General features: G+C 39.3%; 2 protein-coding genes across 12 annotated transcripts in view; both read left to right on the top strand.

Moving 5' to 3' along the window:
* Nucleotides 1-918: 918 nt before the first annotated feature.
* cars1 (cysteinyl-tRNA synthetase 1) lies at nt 919-16,151 on the top strand. Of its 2 annotated transcripts, XM_058381335.1 has the most exons (23): nt 919-1,061; nt 2,852-3,088; nt 3,549-3,640; nt 4,625-4,713; nt 5,071-5,167; nt 6,434-6,532; nt 7,504-7,653; nt 7,836-7,976; nt 8,169-8,257; nt 9,432-9,553; nt 9,676-9,788; nt 10,710-10,838; nt 10,934-11,063; nt 11,224-11,327; nt 12,379-12,476; nt 12,626-12,815; nt 13,679-13,747; nt 13,922-14,003; nt 14,108-14,188; nt 14,419-14,486; nt 14,877-14,936; nt 15,257-15,340; nt 15,437-16,151. In XM_058381335.1, exons 1-23 carry the CDS (start codon nt 1,046-1,048, stop codon nt 15,563-15,565), a joined length of 2,469 nt encoding a protein of 822 aa, XP_058237318.1. In that variant the 5' UTR covers nt 919-1,045; the 3' UTR covers nt 15,566-16,151. The 2 variants fall into 2 exon arrangements, with proteins under 2 accessions (XP_058237318.1, XP_058237319.1); XM_058381336.1 differs by lacking the exon at nt 2,852-3,088 and having other exon boundaries at nt 923-1,061.
* Nucleotides 16,152-17,900: 1,749 nt separating this feature from the next.
* The window catches only part of fhod1 (formin homology 2 domain containing 1), a 54,586-nt gene continuing 49,296 nt past the window's right edge, over nt 17,901-23,190 (top strand). For 5 of the 10 annotated variants that reach the window (XM_058381332.1, XM_058381326.1, XM_058381330.1 and 2 more), the window contains exons 1-3: nt 17,903-18,256; nt 19,832-19,938; nt 22,629-22,693. In XM_058381332.1, coding sequence (XP_058237315.1) covers nt 18,092-18,256; nt 19,832-19,938; nt 22,629-22,693 — 337 coding nt within the window. In that variant the 5' untranslated portion in view covers nt 17,903-18,091. Of the gene's footprint in view, nt 18,257-19,831; nt 19,939-22,628; nt 22,694-23,190 lie in introns of all 10 variants that reach the window. The other 5 variants (XM_058381334.1, XM_058381333.1, XM_058381325.1 and 2 more) reach the window with 2 other exon arrangements.

Here is a 23,190-nt window from a genome sequence, read left to right as displayed (position 1 = left end):
GATAAATAATACCCCACAGGCTGCTGAAAAGCCACGTATGTATAATGTGTTCAGTAACTGCTTCATCTGTGTCAGGGTTTGGTGGATGTGGAGCCTGTCCTGGGAAGACTGGGCATGAGGTTGGAAACTTTGGATAGGATGCCAGTCCATTACATGACACATGCAGACACATGTATTCATACCTAGGGGCAATTTAGTGTAGCCAATACACCTACTGAAAGAAGGAAACCAGAAAACCTGGAGGAAACCCTTAAGTATCTAAAGGAGTCTAAAGTATCTAGCTAAACATTGGGCTGTAGATTTGATGCAGCAGTATTCTTTCTTTCTTTCTTTCTTTCTTTCTTTCTCCCCCTTCCCACTCTCTCTCTCTCTTTTATCCCCACCTTCTCTCTCTCTCTCTCTCTCTCTCTCTTTCTCCCCCCTCTCTTTCACTCGCCCCCCCTTTCTCTCTCTCTTTCTTTCTTTCATTCTACATAGAAATGCTAAATATTTCTTTTCCTATTTTATGAAACCTACTCTTGATAGAATAAATCTAAAATCTCAATATCTTCATCATATAAGTCGTCATAATAAATAATGAAAAATCCTAATGATGGGGAAAAAAAGGGTTTATTTTTCCGATGCCTTTATTTTGAAAGACAGTCAAACTTATACCCGGAAGCAATTTCTGATTAACCCTTTGGCGCTCGTCCTTCCACAAAAAATCTGATCTGCAACTCATGTAACCTATTCTCCGCCATATTTCATTGTTCAAAAATCTCTGACCGGACGTGTTTTAATCTGTTGCGCCATCACGCGCTGTTTCTTTCCCACCGGTACTCTATAGATCCCGCCTTCATACCTGGGAAGAACCAATAGTTCTTCAACACACGAGTACACCAACCAATGCATGGACAGTTTATGAGTGCACGACGCGAGCCAATCCGCTCAGAGGGGGCGGGGTTTCATCCTAATACGGATGGGAAAGGGAGACTAGGTTACCTTGGCGGCGCGAGACGATTTTCCGGACACGTTTATTGTTGCATCAGATACCCGGGGCAGAAAAATGGCAGGAGAACAAGGTAATAAATATTACACCTTCAATCAAACACATTGGGAGAAAAAGCATAAGAGGTGAAATTAACGTTGTAAATAAGTAAGGTTTGTGCTGTACTGTGTTTACAGCTGTTAGAGAGATTCCATCTGATTTAACGTAACACAGCTGGAAAACACTCATTGATAAATGTTAATGATTGTAGTGAACGCTGCATCGTTATTCTGCTTTGTACTTAATCTGCATGATAGCTCTCTATCTCTCTTATATATATATATATATATATATATATATATATATATATATATATATATATATATATATATGTATATCAATTGTGTATGTATGTATTTGCTCCATGCTTTTGCTAAATCTCTTCTAAGTGCACTAGATAGGGTGACCTCTGTAACTCTAGTTGTGACACCTGAAGCAGTAGGATGGATCTCAAATAGGGTCAATATATATATATATATATATTACTCTGACCAAATGTGTGTGGACACCTGACCATCACACTCTTATGTTCTTCTGCGTGAACATCCTGACCAGTCTAGATTTATTCCCCCTTATGCTCCACTCTCCTGTGAAGGCTTTACACTAGATGTTAGAGCGTTGCTGTGTGGATTTGTGTTCGTGGAGCTACAAGAGAATTAATAAGATCAGGTGAGGACGTCTGGGGTTCAGTCGGTGTTCCAGATCATCCAAAAGGCGTTCAGTGGGGTTGAGTGAAAGTCAGGGCTCTGTGCAGGACACACACGAAATCTTCCGAACTAACAGTAATACGCAGTGTCTTCATGGAGCTTGCTTCGTGCACAGGTGCAGGAGCAGGTTTTATATGGTGTGGTTTATAGCTTTTTATAAACCGAATTTATTAGAATAAAAAAAGCCCTGAAGGGAAATAAATAAGTGAGTGTCATGATTTTGGTGTGGTAACAAACAAAACTTTTTATATACACTATATTGCCAGAAGTTTTGGGACACCCCTCCAAATCGCTTCCGGTGAAAGGAACTCTTAATGCTTTCAGCATGAAATCGTCCAAAATGTCTTGGTATGCTGAAGCATTAAGAGTTCCCTTCACTGGAACTAACACCTGAATGCAATGATTCGGAGGGGTGTCCCAATACTTTTGGCAATGTAGTGTATGTCTACCAAAAAAAACGATTAGTAAAGGAAAATAAGTGAGTCCGTCACAGCTTCCTTAGATGATGCAAACTTTGGCAGTGGTTGCACCCATGTGCTTCTCTGTTTTTAGATGAACAGATAAGCATCTTTGCTGCCTTGAGTTTCCTGTAAGCAGTAGCATCCAGTTTGTCCCTTCATATAGTCCAAATTCTTTAACTTGTTGTTTTTGTGTCTCAGTTGTCCTTGTCGATTCTCTCCATAACCATTTACGTTCTATAAATGAAACACGCACGTGAGTTAAGCTCATTAACGGTTGGATTTACTCATTTTCTTTTATCATGAAAACAGTTGCACGGATATTCTGCTCTAAATTCTTCTTTATTTGCTTCTCCTAAATGTATGGAAACATTTTCACTGAACTAATATTCGTTCGGAGCTGGATTGTAATTTCTAAAAGAAATCTGTGCCACCGAATGTTTTTCACAGTCCTTGTGTTGTTCAAAACTTTTATACAGAAATTGTTCATAAGTATCTGTACATTTGCACGTCGTCCACACGGTGACTCTGTGACCGCTGTTTGCTGACCGCTGACCTCTGTTGCGCTGTTTGTGTCCAGTCCTGGAGACACTGAGCTTTTCTTCTTCTTCTTCTTGTGTGTATGTGTGTGTGTGTGTCTCGTCTTCTTGTCTTCCCAGCCTTTGAATATGGCTTCTTACTGCGCATAAGCGAGGACGGCCGCAGGGCCGAGGCTCTGAACGAGTACCTGAGCAGCCGCAGTTACCTGGCAGGCTACGGGCCCTCTCAGGCAGACGCAGATGCATTCGCTCTTTTTCGCGATTCGCCTCCGACGTCGCAGCACGTGCACGCTCTACGCTGGTACAGGCACATAGCCACACTGCAGCCTCGAACCGACGGCCAGGCCTCAGACGCCAGTGAGTAGAGAGGGAGCACGTGGTGTAATGTGTCAATGTGTAGGAGCCAGAAGGGTGTGAACGGTGTTGTTCGGGGTGAGCTTAGGAAGCTGCGCTGGTGCTCAGGGTCATGATTGTGAGACGAGGGAAATCTCGCTTTTCTTGGATGATGCAACCATTGATGATGCTTGCATCAGTTTGAGTTATTTGCTGCTTTGTGTTTCCTGTCAGCAGTAGCATCCTGTTTCATTACAAACTTCAGTTTCTGTCACCTTTGTGCTTTTTTTTTTTTTTTTTTTTTGCACATGCTAAGGAACGATCCTCTAATCACAATCGCATTAATCATGTGTCCTAATCCAATCTGTCCATAATCATATATATATATATATATTATATATATATATATATATATTTATATTTACATTTTATTTAAATATAAATTTATATTTATTAAAATGCATGTGTGCATCTTGTCTTTCAGCTAAGGGAAAGAGGGTGCAGCCTCCCTGGTCTCCACCGGATGGAAGTGACCTCCCAAAGCTTCGACTTTACAACAGCCTGACTCGGACCAAGGTGCAAGTTTATTTTTAGTGTTGGTTTAGGGCCGTTAAAGTCGTAATATTTTGTAAAATGATATGAGAAACGTTGCAGTTGTGTAAAGTAAAAATGAGAAGAATTTGAGAATAATGTAATAATACTATGACTGGTGCATATCGGAGCAAATTAAGTAAAGAAGTAAATTACATTTTTTTTTTATAAGTTTTACATACACCGACCAGGTATAACATTATGACCACCTGCCTAATATTGTGTTGGTCCCCGTTTTGCTGCCAAAACAGCCCTGACCCGTCATGCACTGACACCTTTCTATCAGAACCAGCATTAACTTCTCCAGCAGTTTTGAGCGATAGTAGCTCGTCTGTTGGATCGGATCACACGGGCCAGCCTTCGCTCCCCACGTGCATCAATGAGCCTTGGCCGCCCATGACCCTGTCCCAAGTTCACCACTGTTCCTTCCTTGGACATCTTTAATAGATACTGACCACTGCAAACTGGGAACACCCCACAAGAGCTGTAGTTTTGGAGATGCTCTGATCCGGTCATCTAGCCATCACAATTTTTCTCCCTTGTCAAACTCGCTCGGTTCCTTACTCTTGCCCATTGTGCTTGCTCAATACATCAAAACTGAGGGAAAAAAATCTTCACTTGCTGCCTAATATATCCCACCCACTAACAGGTGCCATGATGAAAAGATAAACAGTGTTTTTCAATCTCCTGTCAGTGCTCATAATGTTCTGCCTGATCGGTGTGTGTATATATAACTAATTAAAATAAATTAGTACTGTATTTTGTAAAGACGGGGCTGGGATCACTGATCACTGTGCATGAATATCACATGACAACATTGTAGTCTTTGAGCCACGGTGTTTTCAGAATATTTTATATATTCATAGAGAAATTGACTTGTTTTTTAAGCCTACTGCCCTGTTTGTATGACGTATTATACATAGTCAGTGTAAATCATGCTAACAGTGTGTGTGTTTGTGTGTTATTTAGGAGCTGTTTGTTCCTCAGCATGGGAAAAAGGTTTTGTGGTACTGCTGTGGCCCCACCGTCTACGATGCTTCCCACATGGGTCATGCCAGGTAACACTCTCTGTAGCTCTCTATAGTGTGTCCCACAGCGTTTCTGGAACGGTCCGTGTTTTGCTCTTTGTGATTGGTCTACAAAGACACTGCCCAAGCGAAAACATTGTCTTTGTAATTCCCTTTGTGTACTGAAATGTGCCAAATGTGTTGTAACATCGTGCATGCATGTGTTCCTGTGTTCTCACTGTCCTCATAGTGGCCCTGTGATCTTAGATTAATCTTGCATGAGTGAGATAAATAATGCCAGCTTACATTTTATAAAAGGTTTCTTCTCTCTTTCTGCGTTAGGAGCTTTGTCCGAAATGTTTTTGGCTTTGTCGTGTATGTATTGATATGCTGCGCTTGTGCTTCCAGGTCCTACATTTCTTTCGACATCCTACGAAGAATACTGATGGACTATTTCAAATACGACGTCTTCTACTGCATGAACATCACCGATATCGATGACAAAGTAAGAGGCTAAGAAATTGTACATCACACCATACGCACATACACCCGACCAGGCATAACATTATGACCACATAAGCTATACAGCCCCATACGCACTGTGTACTCTGACACCTTTCTATCAGAACCAGCATTAACTTCTTCAGCAATTTGAGCAACAGTAGCTCGTCTGTTAGATCGGATCACACGGGCCAGCCTTTGCTCCCTACGTTCATAAATGAGCTTCGGCCGTCCATGACCCTGTCGCCGGTTCACCACTGTTCCTTCCTTGGACCACTTTTGATAGATACTGACCACTGCAGACCGGGAACACCCCACAAGAGCTGCAGTTTTGGAGATGCTCTGATCCAGTCGTCTAACCAGTCTTATTCACTTCACCTCTCACTGCTCATAATGTTATGCTTGATCGATGTATACACTGTTTAGTTTCAGAACCTAATCCAAAGAAAACAACTAAGGAGATTGCTGAAACTATTAAAATTGGATTAAGAAGTGTCCAACATGTTGTTAAACCATGGAAGGATTGAAATCTTCAAGGAATAAAAAATGTAATCGGTGACAGATTTCTGTGTTATATGAGGAGTAAAGGAAAATCAACTTCATCATCGATTAGTTTCCGAGAACGGTACGCTGAAATCATTTGTTATTGTTTATCAGAGTCCGTTTAATTGGCCAAATATTAGCAAACACACAAAGAATGTGTCTCCGGTTCACAGCTAATCACGCAGCACATAATTTAACAATGTAGAAAATAAACAGCAGCTGCGGTAAATTGCTAGCAATGATTGAATACATTTTAAGTACACTAGAATTCTCAGTAAACAGAAAGCAATGTTCGGTTCAGTGTGTAAAATGGACTGTTCTGATATCAGAGACAGAATCAGGTTTATTAGCCAAGTGTGTCTTTACACACACGATGAATTCGGCTGTTGGTGACCCTCAGAAGTAAAATAACACTATACATTTAATTTATAGACAATGCTATACAGGAAAAAAGTAAATGAAGACCACAATATACAGAGTATGAGACAGATTAGGAATGTATATAAAGTGTGATTTTATTGTGCATAGTAGTGTACATCTCATATAACGTACAATATGAGTAGTGCAAGCAGTGATAGTGTGTAGCATATTGGGATCAAGTAATGAGTACCTGTTCTTACAGAACAGTATTTATAGATGTAAAGTTTGTAAAGAGCTGGCATGATTACACCAGAGGGCTTATAAGTTGCATGTGTGTCAGCTTGCACCTTTTACCGATGTGTTTCAGATCATTAAACGAGCCAGACAGAATCACCTGCTGGAGGAGTACAGAGCCAAAAAGCCCAAAGCCTCTCAGATCCTGCAGGATGTTTTAACCGCTAGAGAGGTAAGACATACAAGCTCATTTTTACTCATTTCATCATGTCGTGGAATATTACCAGAGTCTTTCAGATTCAGATTCATACCTCACTTTACCTGTTAGAAGATGATTCTGCGGGATTGTTTTGTAAAGAGATAGGTTGTAAAACAAAACATTGGAAAACCCATCCATTACCTATAACCGCTTTATTCCTAATTAGGGTCACAGGGGTCTGCTGGAGCCTATCCCAGTGCACATAGGGCGAAAGGCAGGGGTACACCCTGGACAGGTCACCAGTCCATTGCAGGGCCATTGGAAAACCATTAAATTCAATTAAATATCTTGGATATATATATATATATATATATTTATATTTTTTTTTATTATTGATTTTGATTGATTGATATGGTGGACTTCCTAAACAATAACAAATAACATTCTAAATATGATGTGTCTGCATCACACAACTCCACTGTAGAATAATGTAGAAAGGACATTATTATAAACACCGAAGAGTGTGATTATGAACAATCTATAATTACACGCTACGGTGTTTCGAATAATCCATAACTACACTCGCTGGTGTCACCCAAATGAGGATGGGCCCCCTTTTGAGTCTGGTTCCTCTCAAGGTTTCTTCTGCTCCTCTCTTTCTTTAGGAAACGGGAAGTAGGATTACGCATTTTATTTATTCCATGCGTCGATCACTTTCATACGTGGTGTATTGTACACACGAGTTTAGTCATGGCAAATCATTTTAAACTGACAAGAGACGTCTTATAAACTACAACGACTTTCACATTTCACCAGCACAGATGCCTTCAGTTTGGGTTTGAAAAATAATAACACTCAAATGTGATAAGTCTACAGTGGCTTCCACTTCAGATAGGAGAGATTTCAGAGAATCGGTATCATGAAAATGTTTTGGTATCTGTGTAGTGTTAAATTGTTGTCTGCCAAATGCTATAAATGTAATGTAAAATGTCTTGTTGTTTTAGCCCTTTAAAGTCAAGCTTGCAGAAACCACAGACCCCGATAAAAAGCAGATGTTGGAGAGACTGGATGCAGCAGTGGCGGCAGCACTGACTCCACTACAGGAGTCGATGAAGAGCGGAGCTGATGGTGCTGCTGTTCAGAGCCAGGCTGAGGTCGGAAAGAACTCTTCCTAATTTATAGCACATATATATTTATTTATTTATTTATTTATTTTAAGAACATCACACTGACCTAAACTGGGACCTAGCTTGATCAATTTTTATGTACTTCATCTATTCAATATTCTCAATATAAAAGTGAGATTTGTTTTCTTTGTTTTGCCTTGGCTGATTAGGTTTTACTAGAAGAAGCCAAGGACCTTTTGTCAGATTGGTTGGATTCCCAGTTCGGCAGCCAAGTAACAGAAAACTCAATATTCTCCCTGTTACCGAAATACTGGGAGGGAGAGTATCACAAAGACATGGAAGCCCTCAATGTAAGTAAAACTGATGTTACGGAAAAGTTCTCAATTTAAAGCTCAAGCCGCATTGCAGTTAATAATAAAACGCTTGAATGGATTTACTGTTTATGAGAACTTCCAGGGTTTTGTACTGGAAAATTCCAAAATCTTTACTAGCGCTTGCATTGTAACTTCAACTGATTCAATCTTGATTCAATGTAATACCAGGTCCTTCCACCTGATGTCCTCACTCGGGTCAGTGAATACGTTCCAGAGATTGTGGAGTTTGTAAAGAAGATAGTAGACAACGGATACGGGTCAGTACGCATATAATGCATCTGAATGATGCTGTGCATATTTAATGGATCATTAAGCATCACAGTCCTGTGTCGGAACTCAGTCCCCTCCGAGTGGACATACAGGGTGGAATTTTAGATTGCGTCTATTTCTATTATTTCCATAATCTTACTCGATGAACTCAATAAACTATCAAATACTTAGCCAAGATAACGGAGATCTCAGTCAGCAGATGAGAAGAAGCAGGTTTCTTTATTGAGAGATGCAGTCAATCAAATGCATTTCTGAAGAGAGCAGCTGGTCTAAAAAAAAAAAACCCCCAAAATTCCCCTCTTCTTATACCTCCTTTTCCAAATTTAAATATTTCCAGCAATTTCACATTATATTCAATGTATGACTACTTTAATCCCTCCTTCCTTAATTTACATACTTACTATATTTTCTTATTTGTCCCAATACCGCCCCTTATTTAAAACATCCTCCCTTTGATGACATCAATGATCCTTCTCTCAGTGTTCCCCGAAAATTCTACCTAGAATTGATATATGACCGCAACCTTTCGGGTACATGATGTTTACAACGATGTGCACGTACCTCGATGTTTTCGATGTTTTAAATTAGGTGTGCTTCCATTTCTTAGAAAACCATGCTTCTATTTCTAAGTTTAAATGGTAAACCCTCTATGTCTGGATCTAAATGTGCTTCTCTTTTACCTATTAAGTAATGGTGAAGCTGATAAGATGCTATTATGTCTAGGTTATGTCTAGCGTATGTCTGTCTTCTCTCACCAAACTTCTCAGCACCAAAAAATCCCCTCTATTTCACCCTTCTCAGCACTAGCTCTGCATGATTATTATAAGTTATACATTTGCATTAATCAAAAGCTAAAAAACCTGGTATAGTAAAAGATATAAATATTTGAGATATTTGCATTACTCAGAAGCTTACTACTAATCAGGAGATAAATAATTTTGATAGATATTTCATAGGCCAGAGCTAGGCAGACTACTTCTAGGCAGAGCATTACTATTTTAAATCTAGGCTAATGTATGATATATGATATCTATGTAATTTCTCCGACACCTGTGCTATCTCAGAATATGCGTTCTTTTTGTATTATTATGTATATAATATACATTTATTAGTATATACATATATTAGTATGTATTATTCTTCTCATTTTTCTTACTACAGCTACGAGTCGAACGGCTCAGTGTATTTCGACACTGCCAAGTTTGATGCTAGTTCAGGACATTCGTATGCTAAACTTGTGCCAGAAGCCGTGGGTGATCAGAAGGCTCTGCAGGAGGGAGAAGGTACACATCTCAGCCCTCATTTGTTTGTAGAGAAGTTCAGTATATTTATACGTGTGTGTGTGTGTGTGTGCATATCTTCTAGATTCTGCTAATGATGTTTATATTGGTTTGTTTTGTCGTAGGAGACTTGAGTATCTCAGCAGATCGGCTGAGTGAGAAACGTTCACAGAATGACTTTGCCCTGTGGAAGACCTCTAAACCTGGAGAACCGTCCTGGGAGTCTCCTTGGGGGAAGGTGAGCAAAGATTTTTCAGATTTCTTCCTTTTGTACATTCAAACAAAACGTGGAGTACATTCAAACAAAACTCCACACTGTTAATAATGGTGCAGAACATCTTCACTATGCGTGGAGTAAAGCAGCTGGACACAGCGTTATATTGTGTTTGTTTGTTGAACCACACCATCCTCCCTCTCCATCTCTTTGCTTTTAATTTGCATAAAGGTAAAATCTGTTCGGACTGTGCAGCAGGTTGCGTTGTCGTCACCCGTTTTCAAGGTTGATCCTCTGAGCTCGGATTATCGACTGTGTAATGCTTTGCATGTGTCTCGTTAGGGGTTTTCTAAAGCTCTCCAGGTTTTCACAAAAACATGGCAGTAGATGCCGGATTGGTGAATCTAAATTGCCTGTAGGTGTGAATGAGGTGCCCTGTGATGAACTGGTGTCCCATCCAGGGTGTATTCATATCTCACGCCCAGTGGTCCTGGCCCCAAATTCATTAAATAGTCACTGAAGATGAATGAATTAAAAAACATAGCAGAAACAAACCAATGCTTTTCTGATCACTAGAGAATGCCAGCGACACAAGGTTGTTTTTGGTTCTTAATACTTTTTGTCAATAAATGCTTGAAATTAAAATACGTTTTCATTTTTTCTTGTGTTAACTTCACAGAAATTTTAGTAACATGGCGGTCATTTTGTCAGCTATAAAAGTGAACATTGTGGTCTTTGACCTAAATAACAAAGCTGTCACTTGTGTTGTTATTGTGATGCTTCCAGTTTCTTGCAAGCTGGTCAGAAACCGATTTGACCTGGAAACCTTTAGTTTCTCTTCACACAATTTTGTACCAACACACGTGCAGTGGCTAGCAGCTCAAGACTCTCATTAGCGCCCCGGCTGTGCTTGTAATGTGTCCTGCTGTGTCCCTTTCTATAAAGGGACGCCCTGGTTGGCACATCGAGTGTTCAGCCATGGCTGGCTCCATATTAGGATCATCTATGGACATTCACGGAGGAGGATTTGACCTGCGTTTCCCTCATCATGACAATGAACTGGCACAGTCTGAGGTACATCTTCATAGCATGTTAATAGCAGTGAATTCACTAATGCTAAACAAAAAAAAAATTTTCTGATCTGCTGGATTTCATGGGTGTCTATATAGGCCTACTTTGAGAATGACTACTGGGTACGCTATTTCTTGCACACGGGCCACCTTACCATCGCCGGCTGCAAGATGTCCAAATCTCTGAAGAACTTTATCACCATTAAAGATGCCCTCGCGAAACACACAGGTATTTGTTCAGCATAATTATAATTTGAGAAGTGGGTCACACAGAGCAACATCCCAGGGCTATTTTCAGCTTTTTATACAAGATAAAAAAATGTAAATTGAATTCGAAGTACTGAAGAAAGGGGAGCGTCTTGGAAAACAGTGTGTTGTTTTGTCCACAGCGAGGCAGCTGCGTCTGGCCTTCCTCATGCACTCGTGGAAGGACACTCTGGATTACTCCAGTAACACCATGGAGTCTGCTATTCAGTATGAGAAGTTCATGAATGTGAGTCATTTTAATGTCATCAGCCTTGCAGACAGGGAGCAGCATGCAGGAGTGTTGACATGCACACTAATAATCTTATTTTGGCAGAGAAATGCTTGTTTCTGTTTTTCCATCAGCATACATAGTGGAGGACAACTAATAAATAGTTATAATTAAAGGGACTTGAAAGCAGCTAGTTAGCAGGCGGTTAGCATGGGTCAGTTATCCTTCCAAATACTAACAAAATGGTTAACATTATGGGTTTAAAACTTTATTCCACGTTGCTACTGAGTTGAATTATTGAATCTGGTCAGAAAGGAAAAAGGTGTAAGGAAATGTTTATATAAAATGTTATGTTAGAGGCCTCCAGTGTCCGTGTTTGGTAGCCAGTTTCTCCCACAGGAGAAATCTATAAACTGATAACAAGCATGACTTGTTATTCTTTAATTAATAAACGGGTGTAATTATTGCAAAATTACTGCAAGAGGAGTAAAAGTCTTGGAACATGCTATTAGTGGAAATGAATCTAACCCTCAGTAACTTAACTTTGCAAGCCATATCCCAGTATCCCACCATCATGAGGATTTTTTGACACTCTAATACAGTATGTTACTTACTAATTCATGAGGAAGTCTTTATTACCACCACACATACATTACAGCATAGTGGAATTCTTTTCTACGCATATCCCAGTTGAAGAAGTTGGGGTCAGAGAGCAGGGGCAGCTATGAAGCAGTGCCCCTGGAGCGAAGAGTCATTTAAGGGCCTTGCTCAGTTGCCCAACAGCTTGGCAGTACAAGGGCTGACCTTCTCATCAACCACCCAGAGCCTTAACCACTAATTAAACAGTTCAATTAAACAACTACTTACGGACACTTAATTAACTTGTAGTAAGAATTAAACTACTGTTTTCAGCCCAGATATTGACACTAAAAATATCTATAAGGATATTATTCACCAAGTTTCTAGTTTGAGATTTGTGTGCTATCGATTATCATCACTGACTGACCAGTTACACATCCCCACAGGAGTGCGTGTTATAACGCTGAACGTATTTTTATTTCCTCAATAGGAGTTCTTCCTGAACGTAAAAGATATCCTGAGGACTCCCACCGATATCACGGGGCAGTTTGAAAAATGGGAGGCAGAGGAGATCGAACTGAACGAAAGGTTAGCATTCTTCCTGGATTTGAAACCGTGTATATTTGCCAGAATTCCCGCTACATATCTGCAAGCAGATTTATATTTCTGCAGGCTTTTGAATTATGAATGTGTTTCCTTTTTCAAAATCAGGCTTTCTGTATTGTTTTTGTGTCTAGTTTCTTTGAGAAGAAAGAAAGCGTTCACGAGGCTATGTGTGACAATATCGATACACGGACAGCGCTGGAGGAGATGAGGGCTCTGGTGGGACAGAGTAACACTTACATGGCTGCCAGGAAGAGTGCCAAGCTCCTGCCTAACCGCATGCTGCTCCAGAGCATCGCTCACTACCTCACCAACATGTTCAAGGTGAGCGTGCCATTCTTTTACTGTTTAGAGTTTACATCAGTGGGTGACTGTATGGATTAGGTTAAGTTAAGTAGACTTTGTGACATACTGTATATATTACTGCACAGTGAAATCCCATCCTTAGAGGGTTAGGGTCAGCCATGGTTCAGCACCCTTGGAGCAGGGAGGATTAAGAGCCTTGCTCAGGGGCCCAAGCTTGGCGGTGCTGGGGCTTGAACCTATAGGTGTTATCTATAATGATACGCAAGATACAAATGAGGCACAAACATACAAATGATGTGCATAAAGGCTTCAGGTACATTCTAATACATGGGCCAAAATAAAAATGCATAAAAAACATATGAAATATTACAACTGCAAAAATGGTCCAAAATAAATTGACAATACATTTGGATATAGCATTTAATTACAGAACTCTGCCTGGTTTGTTTCTAAAGCATTGATTACTGTTAAAACACTCCAACAGCGTTTACAATACAGTACCTAGATGATTATAGCAGTTTATGAGCTCGTAAAAAAAAACCCACACTTGAATAGCAAGTGATAAATCATGTTTTATTTTATCCTCATATACAAGGTACAAAATTAGCTTTACATTTTAAAGCCTACATATTTCAATAGCATACACACACGACACCTCCCTCCAGATTTATTCTATTAATTATTGCACATTTACTGGAATTTCTTACAGTATTACAGCATGCCTGGGAGATATTACTCACTGTTACACACACACACACCACCCAGGTTTATGTCAAACAACACAATCAAAGAGACACTGGTGAAAAACGTACAAATCTGGACAGTACTGACGTAGCTTATGGGTTTTTTTTTTGTTTGTTTTTTTTTCCCCCTCTGTCCAGACTTTTGGGGCAATCGAGGGAACAGAACCCATTGGATTTCCTGTTGGAAGAAATGACCAAAATGTTGATGTAAGTAAAAGCAGCTTGCTTTTTGCTTTTTCAAGAGTTTTTAAATGTAGGATGTGCCCTAGATTTCTGCTTGTAGTACTTCACTTGTAGTTCTGATTAGATAGTATATTATCTTGGCAGTATTTTAATATAACACTGTGTGTGTGTGTGTGTGTCTTTATTTGTGCTCGCTAGCTGGAGAGTACTGTCATGCCCTATTTAAAGGTGCTCTCAGACTTCAGGGAAGGGGTCAGAAAAATTGCAAGGGAACAAAAAGGTATGTTTTTCCCCATTTGTGTTATAAATAGTAAATAGGCATCATTATTATAATTATTTTTTTGTGAATGTAAAGTAGTGACTTTGTTCTTATTTTTTTTTAAGTGACTGAAGTGCTGCAGATGTGTGATGCAGTCAGAGACGACATCCTGCCTGAGCTTGGAGTTCGATTAGAAGATCATGAAGGTATATGATACTTCCCATAAATGCTAAATGAATGTCTTGTCATACAAAAAAGGTATCAGCATTTATACACTTTTTAAAATGAGTAGTGGAGCGTCCACTATACATGACTTTAAGATTTTATTTAAATTTATTTTTCATAATTATTTTTAATTTTTTTTAGTTAATTAATACATTAATTAATTTATTTATTTATTTATTAACATACTGTTTTTTGGGACTGATTTATGAAGGACTACACACTGTGGTGAAGTTGGTGGACAGAGAGACTCTACTGAAGGAGAAGGAAGAGAAGAAGAAGGTAATTAACGTTGTTTGTGCATGAGGTCTGAATTTTAACTACTAATATATAAATATTAGAATTGCATATGGTGTAGAAAATGTTTTGCATTATCCTTTTTTGATATTTAAAATGACCCAGATTGTGTAGCTGATAATAATAATCCTCTAACGAGGAAGAAATAAAATGCTGGGTTCATGAAAAATAGATGACTGCTGACATGAGTGCGTGTGTATGACTGTCTACAGGTCTCAAGTTGCAGGTCTTTTTGTTATGTTTGGCTTGAATTACAGCGGCAAAATCCGGGTTTAAATGTGTAGACTCTTAATTTGATGTTATGGTACTATCTGCGTATTTTGTTTTTTAATCTTGTTTTAAGTGAATGCTGTGATTCTTTCTTTTCTTTAACAGCTGGAGGAGGAGAAGAGAAAGAAGAAAGAGGAGGCAGCCAGAAAGAAACAGGAACAGGAGGTTAGAAGAGCTGATGTTTTTAGCAGAATGTCTCTCGGGCATCCACAATTTCTGAGCATCCAAAATGTTTCGCTTTCAATTCCGTGCAAAACTTTGCGCATAAAAATAAATTTTATTTAAACCAACTAATAAACAAAAATAAAAATATGTTCAATTATCATAAACAACCTAAAATGCCAGCAAATGTTTGGGTATTTTAGTCAAATCACAAATATTTGGTGTATTATCCATGTCCCAAATGTTTGGGTATGTTATCTACGTAATAAATGCTTGGATAAAAAGAAAAAGAGAATTTTATCTATACTCCCTCCCACTTATAGATGGCTAAACTGGCAAAGATGAAGATTCCACCTAGTGAGATGTTCCGCTCAGAAACAGACAAGTACTCCAGCTTTGATGACACGGTAACATCCCTCAGTTTCCTGTAAATATGTGGGAGTAAAGTATGTCCATTTAATTAAAATTGCTTATGGCGTATCCTTCTGTGTTATAACGCACAGGGTTTCCCTACACATGATGCAGAAGGGAAGGAGCTCAGCAAGGGACAGGCCAAAAAGCTTCGCAAGCTTTACGAAGCTCAGGAGAAGCTGCACAGCGAGTACCTCCAGTCAATCCAGAACGGAAGCTGAGGACCCTGGGAGAGCTGCATCAATCCGCCCAAAGTGTCTGCTCTCCTTTTGTCTTGTGCTGGTTGTTCGATATATAAAACAGCAAGAATTTCAGATGTGATGGCAATATCTATAGTCTTATGTACATGATAGGAAAGGGTTGATGTCATTTATATTGAAGCTTTGGAAACTAAGATGTAAGCTTTGTTTCAAAGCTAGTGAACAGAGGAAGATGTTAAAATGCCATTTTTCTAATACAGAAGGCTTTTTATGGTATTTCAAGGGTATTTAATGAGCAGCAAAATCACTGAATGGTTGATGTTATAGAACATCATTATGTATGTGAAATATTAGCCAGCCAATTATATAATAAAGTTTTTTTTCCCCCGAAAGCAGTGTTAGTTACCAGTAAAATGACCAGCATAATGATAACAGGTATAATTTCTCTACAAAACTCTGTAATACTGTAATTTAAAAAAAAATGGCAAGGAAAACAACAAAAAACCCAACACAGATTTTTAATTATTGTGTGCTAAGGAACATTTTACTTATGGTAGGAAGAGTTTCTATGCAGCAATTCTAAAAAAAAAATGAAACAAAATAAAAACCATATTGTGGAATTATAGCTAAATCTTTGTCAATGATCTCGATCTTCATGCTTGTTTACAAAATGGATGATATAGGATTTTGAAAAATACTGTTTTATATTTTTCAGCTAGTGATTAATAAAAACAAAATGGACCTCTTGTTGATCAGCACACTGAAATAAAATGTCTTGTGTATATACTGTTTATCAGTGAAGTGTTATAAAATAATACGGCCCAGATTATTGCTGTTTTACTGAAGCGAGAATTTAATTTGGAACTGAGAATTTATTGGATTAGTACTTTGGTCATATATTGCACATAAAGCTTCAATTACTTTTATTACATTACATATCCCTTATAATGTATGTAACCTGTTTTGTTGAGATATAAGCTAACCTGCAGGTTATAGTGATTTACACTGATCAGGCATAACATTATGACCACCTACCTAATATTGTCTTGGTCCATATTTTGATGCCAATAAAGCACTGAGTATTTCGACATCTTTCTATCAGAATCAGCATTAACTTCTTCAGCAATTTGAGCAACAGTAGCTCGTCTGTTGGACCGGATCACACGGGCCAGCCTTGTGCATCAATGAGCCTTGGCTACCCATGATCCTGTCACCGGTTCACCACTGTCCCTTCCTTGGACCACTTTTGATAGATACTGACCACTGCAGACCACAAGAGCTGCAGTTTTCCAGTGGTCTAGCCATCACAATTTAGCCCTTGTCAAACTCGCTCAAATCCTTACGCTTGCCCATTTTTCCTGCTTCTAACACATCAACTTTAAGGACAAAATGTTCACTTCCTGCCTAATATATCCCACCCACTAACAGGTGCCATGATGACGAGATAATCGGTGTTATTCACGGCACCTCTCGCTGCTCATAATGTTATGGCTGATCAGTGTATATGTTTGATATGATATATTTTTTTGTGAATACATGTTTGTCATCCTCTTTAATACACATTCAAGTATATGCTATTTTTTTGTGATGGGCTCCATGGGGCAGAAAGCTCTGCTGATGCACACTTCCAGGGTATCTGGTTTGTTTCTAAGCTTGGGTTACTGGCTGTGCAGAGTTTTGCATGTTCCCTCATTCTTCATGTGGGTTTCCTCCAGGTTTTCTGGTTTCCTTCTTTCAGTAGGTGTATTGGCTACACTTAATTGCTCCTAGGTATGAATACATGTCTGCCTGTGTCATGTAATGGACTGGCATCCTATCTAACCCCATGCTCAATCTTCCCAGGACAGGCTCCACATCCACCAAACCCTGACGCAGATGAAGCAGATTAATTCATACATTATATAAACATAGCTTTTAAGCAGCTTGTGGGGTTTTTGTAATCAATAATATCAAGCCGTTAGCTTTAATTCACCAGATTTATCAAACCCTCTGCATTGTATTGGGTGTTAGAGCAGGGAGCGCAAACAAATGTACAGAACAAGTGGTTCTCCATGCCCAGGGCTGTGTAACTATACCTACCATATGCACCTGTATGGTAAGCGTGTATTAAACAGGCCTCTGACTGAAACAGCGCCCCGTTAGGTCATGGTGAGACTTGCAGCTTGTGTACCGGCTACATTTACTGAATATAAGATATTTAAAGCTTTGTACAGGGTGTGGAATAATGACACTCTGTATGTGTGATGCGTATTAAGCCATTAGGAGCTGATAAAATATTTGTCAGGTGTAATTTAAGCCTAGGCGTGCTGGCACTTTAATGAGATGGTGGGCGGCGCTCTTTCCATTTTATAGCCGTGTTTGAGAGTTTCAGCTGAGTCTTGTGTCGCCGTGTGCGTCAGTGTCATTACCCGGAGTTTCCCCTTCGAGGCTGTATGAGCAGCTCTGGGCGTTGATGGAGCTGTAATACCGCGCTGTTGCTTTTGAGGCTCGGTGTTAACCAGAAAGCCGAGTCGCTTTACCTGTACCTGTCTTCTACGAGTCTCAGGCATGGAGATTATAACGTGTCGGGTTCAGTATCTTGAGGACACCGATCCGTTCGTGTGTACTAACTTCCCCGAGCCTCGGAGACCTCCTCAGTACGACTTTAATGAGTTGGTGCCGCTAAATTTGCAAATCGCCGGCGTCCAGAAACAGCTCCAAGCTCCCCTGAAGGTAAACCTTTCTTTCTTTCTTTCTTTCTCTCTCTCACACACACACACATGAAGGCTCAAGGTGTGAAAATTTTCAGTGATCCTTTTATATAGTTCATTCCCATTCCCACACTTTACATACACACAGAATATGCCGCTTCCACGGTCTGTTTTGGTTTGCATGTGCTTTTCTGAATGACCGGTCGGTTTGTTATTTATCCTAATAAAAAGCATAAAGGGGTATTTGTTACCAGCAGGCGCTTCATAGAGGCAGCCCCAATATGTTTTGTGGGTGCCAAAACTTTTGGAAAGGTCCCTGATGGGGGGGGTGTCTCAATTTTTAAAACACATGGACGGTCTCTGTCCTAGTGTGAAATTTTGTTTAATAATGATAAAATATTATGGGTCTTGATTATGCTAAAGCCTTTATACTAGAAAAGTGAGCAATTGTCATCATTTGGACCTTCAGAGAGAAGGATACTTAACTGAAGACGCACCTTTTAGTATGCATCTTCAACCTAGAAGATTTGCATATCTTTGCTCTAGAATGTAATCATGTCTAATTATGGACTTTTTTTTTCCCCCCAAGATATCCATGTTTCTAAGAGATACATACTAACATGCTGGAGATGACACTTGACTGTCAGTTTGGTACATCTTCTGAGACCGTAGGCTTATATACACAGCAAATTACAGCCGCACTGACTTTTACGTGAAGATAGTTTTCTGTAAAGTAGTGGAAAACTTAAACTATTAAACTATTAATCCAAGCAATGATGGTGTGCCTAAGTGCCCTCTCAAGTTTAAGTGGGGCAAGATTTCCGCTTCAAGGGCCTTTAGGATTGGTGTCAAGAATGGCGTTGAAATGGACGAAGACCAAAAAACAAGGCGACGTGATGTAGACCTCTTTAACTGAACAATAAGTTGCACCCATTTCTTGGGCTTGTGTTTGTGTGTTTGTGTGTATGCGCTTGATGGACTTGAGCCTCGAGGAAAGGGTGGGATCTGTAAGTAGCAGATAAGCGCAGCAGGAACAGCTTCAATCATCTTCATTATTACAGCGAACGTGGCCGTGTTGCCGTACAGCACGGGAAATGCAGCGAGATAAGACTGAGGAATCTTCTCTCTGTCCCTCCAGTGACTGTTTGAAATGGATAATGGTAGTCAGGAAGAGTTTCCATCATCCCTGATTAAGATACAATACCTCAGACTTTAAAATTAATTTTTAAAGTGATTATCTGAATGCCCTTTTGCGTAATATTTTTGGGATGTAGTCCCTCCAGTGTGTGTGTGTGTGTGTGTATATATATATATATATATATATATATATATATATATATATATATATATATATATATATATATATATATATATATATATATATATATATATATATATATATATATATATATATCTAGCACTGCTGTTGCCTTTCGTTGGAGAGGATACAGGTGTCATATTTTAGTAATAAAGTGTGGTGCAAATCATGCAGAGCCCAAATATAGGAAATCAAAAGTGGGAGTGTATGGGTGTGTGTTGTGTTGTGTTGTGTTTATACACGTGTATGGCTTTGACGCCTCTTTTCTCCACCCCTCAGTTAGAAGAGTGTGCACTGCAGTTGGCATCTAATGGAAACTACCTGGATCTGGAGTCTTCACTGGCAGAGCAGAAGGATGAACTGGAGCAGTTCTACAATGATTTGGCGTAAGTTTTCACTAGCTGCATTCCATTCAGCTGGCAAAATACATCAGTATGTAAATAAGGAATAAACATTCTGTAAATATTTGTCCGAGAGCGCATTTACATGAAAACAAAAATGTCTCTGTATTGTTAATTTCCTTTCATATAATTAACGTACCTGATGTAGAATTTATCATTGTTGCTGTGTTTCTCAATTCTATTTCAATCCCATTGCTCATTGCAAAATACTCCGTCACTCGACCATTAACATGATTCACAGGAAATTGTGTCACGTCTCTTTTTGAAGGAAAATTGGTTACTTGCGTTTCACATGTGCTGCCATCGTAACTGATCGTATTTCCTGATTAAAACATGCCTTCATTTGAGATGGATATGTTAACTTATCTAAAGTATGATCATTGTATTCAGTATCTATCCAGTCCATTAATATAATGTGCCAAATATACTTTGGTAGAAGCATGACCACTTTCTCTTTCTGTCTGTCTGACAGCCTGGTGTCCGTTCCCCCAGTTCTGGTGCCTTCACAATTTTCTCACTTTGCTGAATCCCAGCAAACTTTTTTTTTTTTTTTTTTCCCATGTATCTCAGACAGTTAAGAAAGGACTGGTTTTTATAGGGTAATGAAACTGAGAGATGGAACAAATAGGCTCATAATGGCCATGATATTTCTGACGCTTACCCAGACCTACACACAGACCTATACACTCATGCTCATACTTTCCTTGTGTGAGCTTTCGTTGTGTGAGATCTTGGCTAAGGGCAGGAAGTGGGAGTGGACCACATGACTTGCTCTCATTCATGTAACATGCCAGGGTACTTTTCTAGTTGGTGTGTTTTGTTTTGTTTTTAAAGGGACTCTTATTGACGTTTCCTATAATGCAGTTATAATAATGCATCTTGCTAGTATGCTAGTACATCTTGCTAATTAAACTTACGTTAGCTTAAGTACACTTTGGCAACAGAATATGTTTATTCAGCAGATAATCCTGCCATTTTACTTTTAATTAAGAGCAATATGTAAACATTAAAATTCAACACTGGATACACTTATAAGAAATACATATAATTTGAACCACATGAAGCAACTGTGCTTCAATAAGTCATTTTGATGCTAAAGAATTAGTGGAGTGAATGTGATTTGATCAAGCGGAACAAATTTCCGGGTCAACGTTTTTTTGTTTTTTGTTGTTTTTTTAACCTCCTGCTGCTACTGAACGTACTACTGAACCTTTAAAAATATCTTCTGGATACGTTAGTTGTAATCTGTTTTTAGCCCAGATCCACACTAGTTCCGATGTATAACTAGCTGAAGTTAGTGAAAAACTAAGGAAAGCTCTAGAGAAGTAAGGCTTTTGTGTAGCTTTCAATATTTTAACAAACCTCCTAACTGAGATCTTTAAAAAGGTGTGGGGGGAGTCAGAGTCTGCTAATGAGCTTATTGTATGGATTGCTCCAGAAACATTCAGTACTTGAATGTTAGTAGTGTAGTGGTGATGTGTGGAAGCAGTTCAGCTGAAAACACTTGTCACTCCTGGAGATAATAATGAGACCTTGACAGGAGCCTGACTAATTGATTTTGAATAAATCAGCATTGCCAGCACTTTCATGCTCCGTCTTGCTCTTCCTTACATTCTCTTGATTCTTCTCTGTTGCCCAGATTTCATCTCTTGCACAGTAAATCCATCTCTGTGTATCTGAAATCACTCCATCCTACATAGTTTATTGATTTTTCTGAACCGCTTCGTACGTGAAAGCTCACTCGATGGTGAAAATATCGAAGTATGTGCAAGATCTGAATGCATCACTCTCTTACAGGAATTATACACTTTTTTTTTTTCTTTTTTTTTCTGACCACATGTGGTCCTGTTCCTGGAGAAGATGGTCAGCATATATCATTTAAATAAACCAACGAAATCAAAGTCTTCATTTTCCGCTGAGATAGTGAAGCAGGGACCATGGAGTTGTGCTGAGGAAGCAAACATAGTAGCCAAGGAAGGGAAAAAAATCTCTGAAAATGATGTAATCGCAGCCATTGGCGAAGAAGGAAAACTGTAATGAGGCGGTGGATAGACTTGGTTTTTCATGAGCACTATTTTCCCTGTCTGTATGCATGTAGTGATCAGTTACAGGCTAGTCTTAATTTTATAAGGTCATGATGTTAGTGTGTGTGTGTTCACCTCAGCAAGCATGTGGTCACAGTTGGAACTCGATCAGGTTCCACGCTGTGCAAGGAGAGCTAGCCCTGAAAAGCGTCATTTAAAATAATGCATGAAAAACAAGACTGTAATTTGCTCCGTATTTTTTTATGTTTTGTACCTTTAAGAAACTCCCATCCATAAAGTGCTCTGATTTTAGCAGCTGACCCTCACGCAGCATAGTTTCCATGTCTGTCCCATGATTCTCTTCAGTCTGTCTTTCCAAATCCTAATACTCATGTTGACCACCTTGACTGAGCGCATGTGTGGCATGGTCATTATATAACACTTTCACATGTTCCTCGTCTGCATTAACACTCCGTTTTAAACATCTGCATCAGGTTTAAGTGTGCTGGAGACGACTCAGTACTGCGGTGCTGACATAAGCAGTGAATAAGCACAGTGCTCCTTAAAAAGTCTCTGAAGTATTTTGGCTACCAAATGACCCACAAATGACTGCCTGCTCATCCTGTACCGTTTCTGTTTCTCTGTTTGCAGCGCTGGCAAAAAGCCCATTTTGATCCTCCGAACTCAGCTGTCAGTGCGTGTCCACTCCATCTTGGGTAAGAATGTCTTCTTTTCTAATTTCTGTGCCATCTGCAGAAAGAAAAAGAAAAGAAAAAAAAGTTCTGGCAAGGATTTTTGGAAGATCTTCTCAGCCACTGCTGAGATGGCAAAAAAAAAAAAAAAATGTCCATGTCTTTCCACTGGAGTTAAGAGTTTTCTATTCAAGGAGCACCCAAGGGATTGTGGTCAGAAATATATTTATATAAAATCCCTTTTTGGTTTTTCTTTCCCATTACCTTTCAAATCCACCCCGTGTGTAGCATCTCATGAGCTGGTGAAGTGATCATGGCCATTAATAAAAGGTCTAATTTGTGCTGAGTGTATTATAAAGATTATGGTTTGTACATGTCAGAGCTAGGCATCGCAAACATGTCGTTCTTTTCTGGGATCGGCTACGGATTTATCGCGACCTGACCCGGGCTTATAGAAAATGCTGGGCTTCAGTATAGTAGAGTAAGTCCAAGGCCTTGTTTAATTATTTTACTGGATTGTA

This window comes from Hemibagrus wyckioides, linkage group LG27, assembly GCF_019097595.1.
Source record: "Hemibagrus wyckioides isolate EC202008001 linkage group LG27, SWU_Hwy_1.0, whole genome shotgun sequence".
Classification (NCBI taxonomy): Eukaryota; Metazoa; Chordata; class Actinopteri; order Siluriformes; family Bagridae; genus Hemibagrus; species Hemibagrus wyckioides.
Note: the sequence above shows the minus strand (reverse complement) of the source record. Positions and strands in the feature narration are given on the sequence as shown.

Coding starts and splice junctions, on each gene's coding strand:
- cars1 (XM_058381335.1), top strand. Junction 5,168..6,433: donor TCACCGATATCGATGACAAA/GTAAGAGGCTAA, acceptor GATGTGTTTCAG/ATCATTAAACGAGCCAGACA. Junction 14,937..15,256: donor GAAAGAAACAGGAACAGGAG/GTTAGAAGAGCT, acceptor TCCCACTTATAG/ATGGCTAAACTGGCAAAGAT.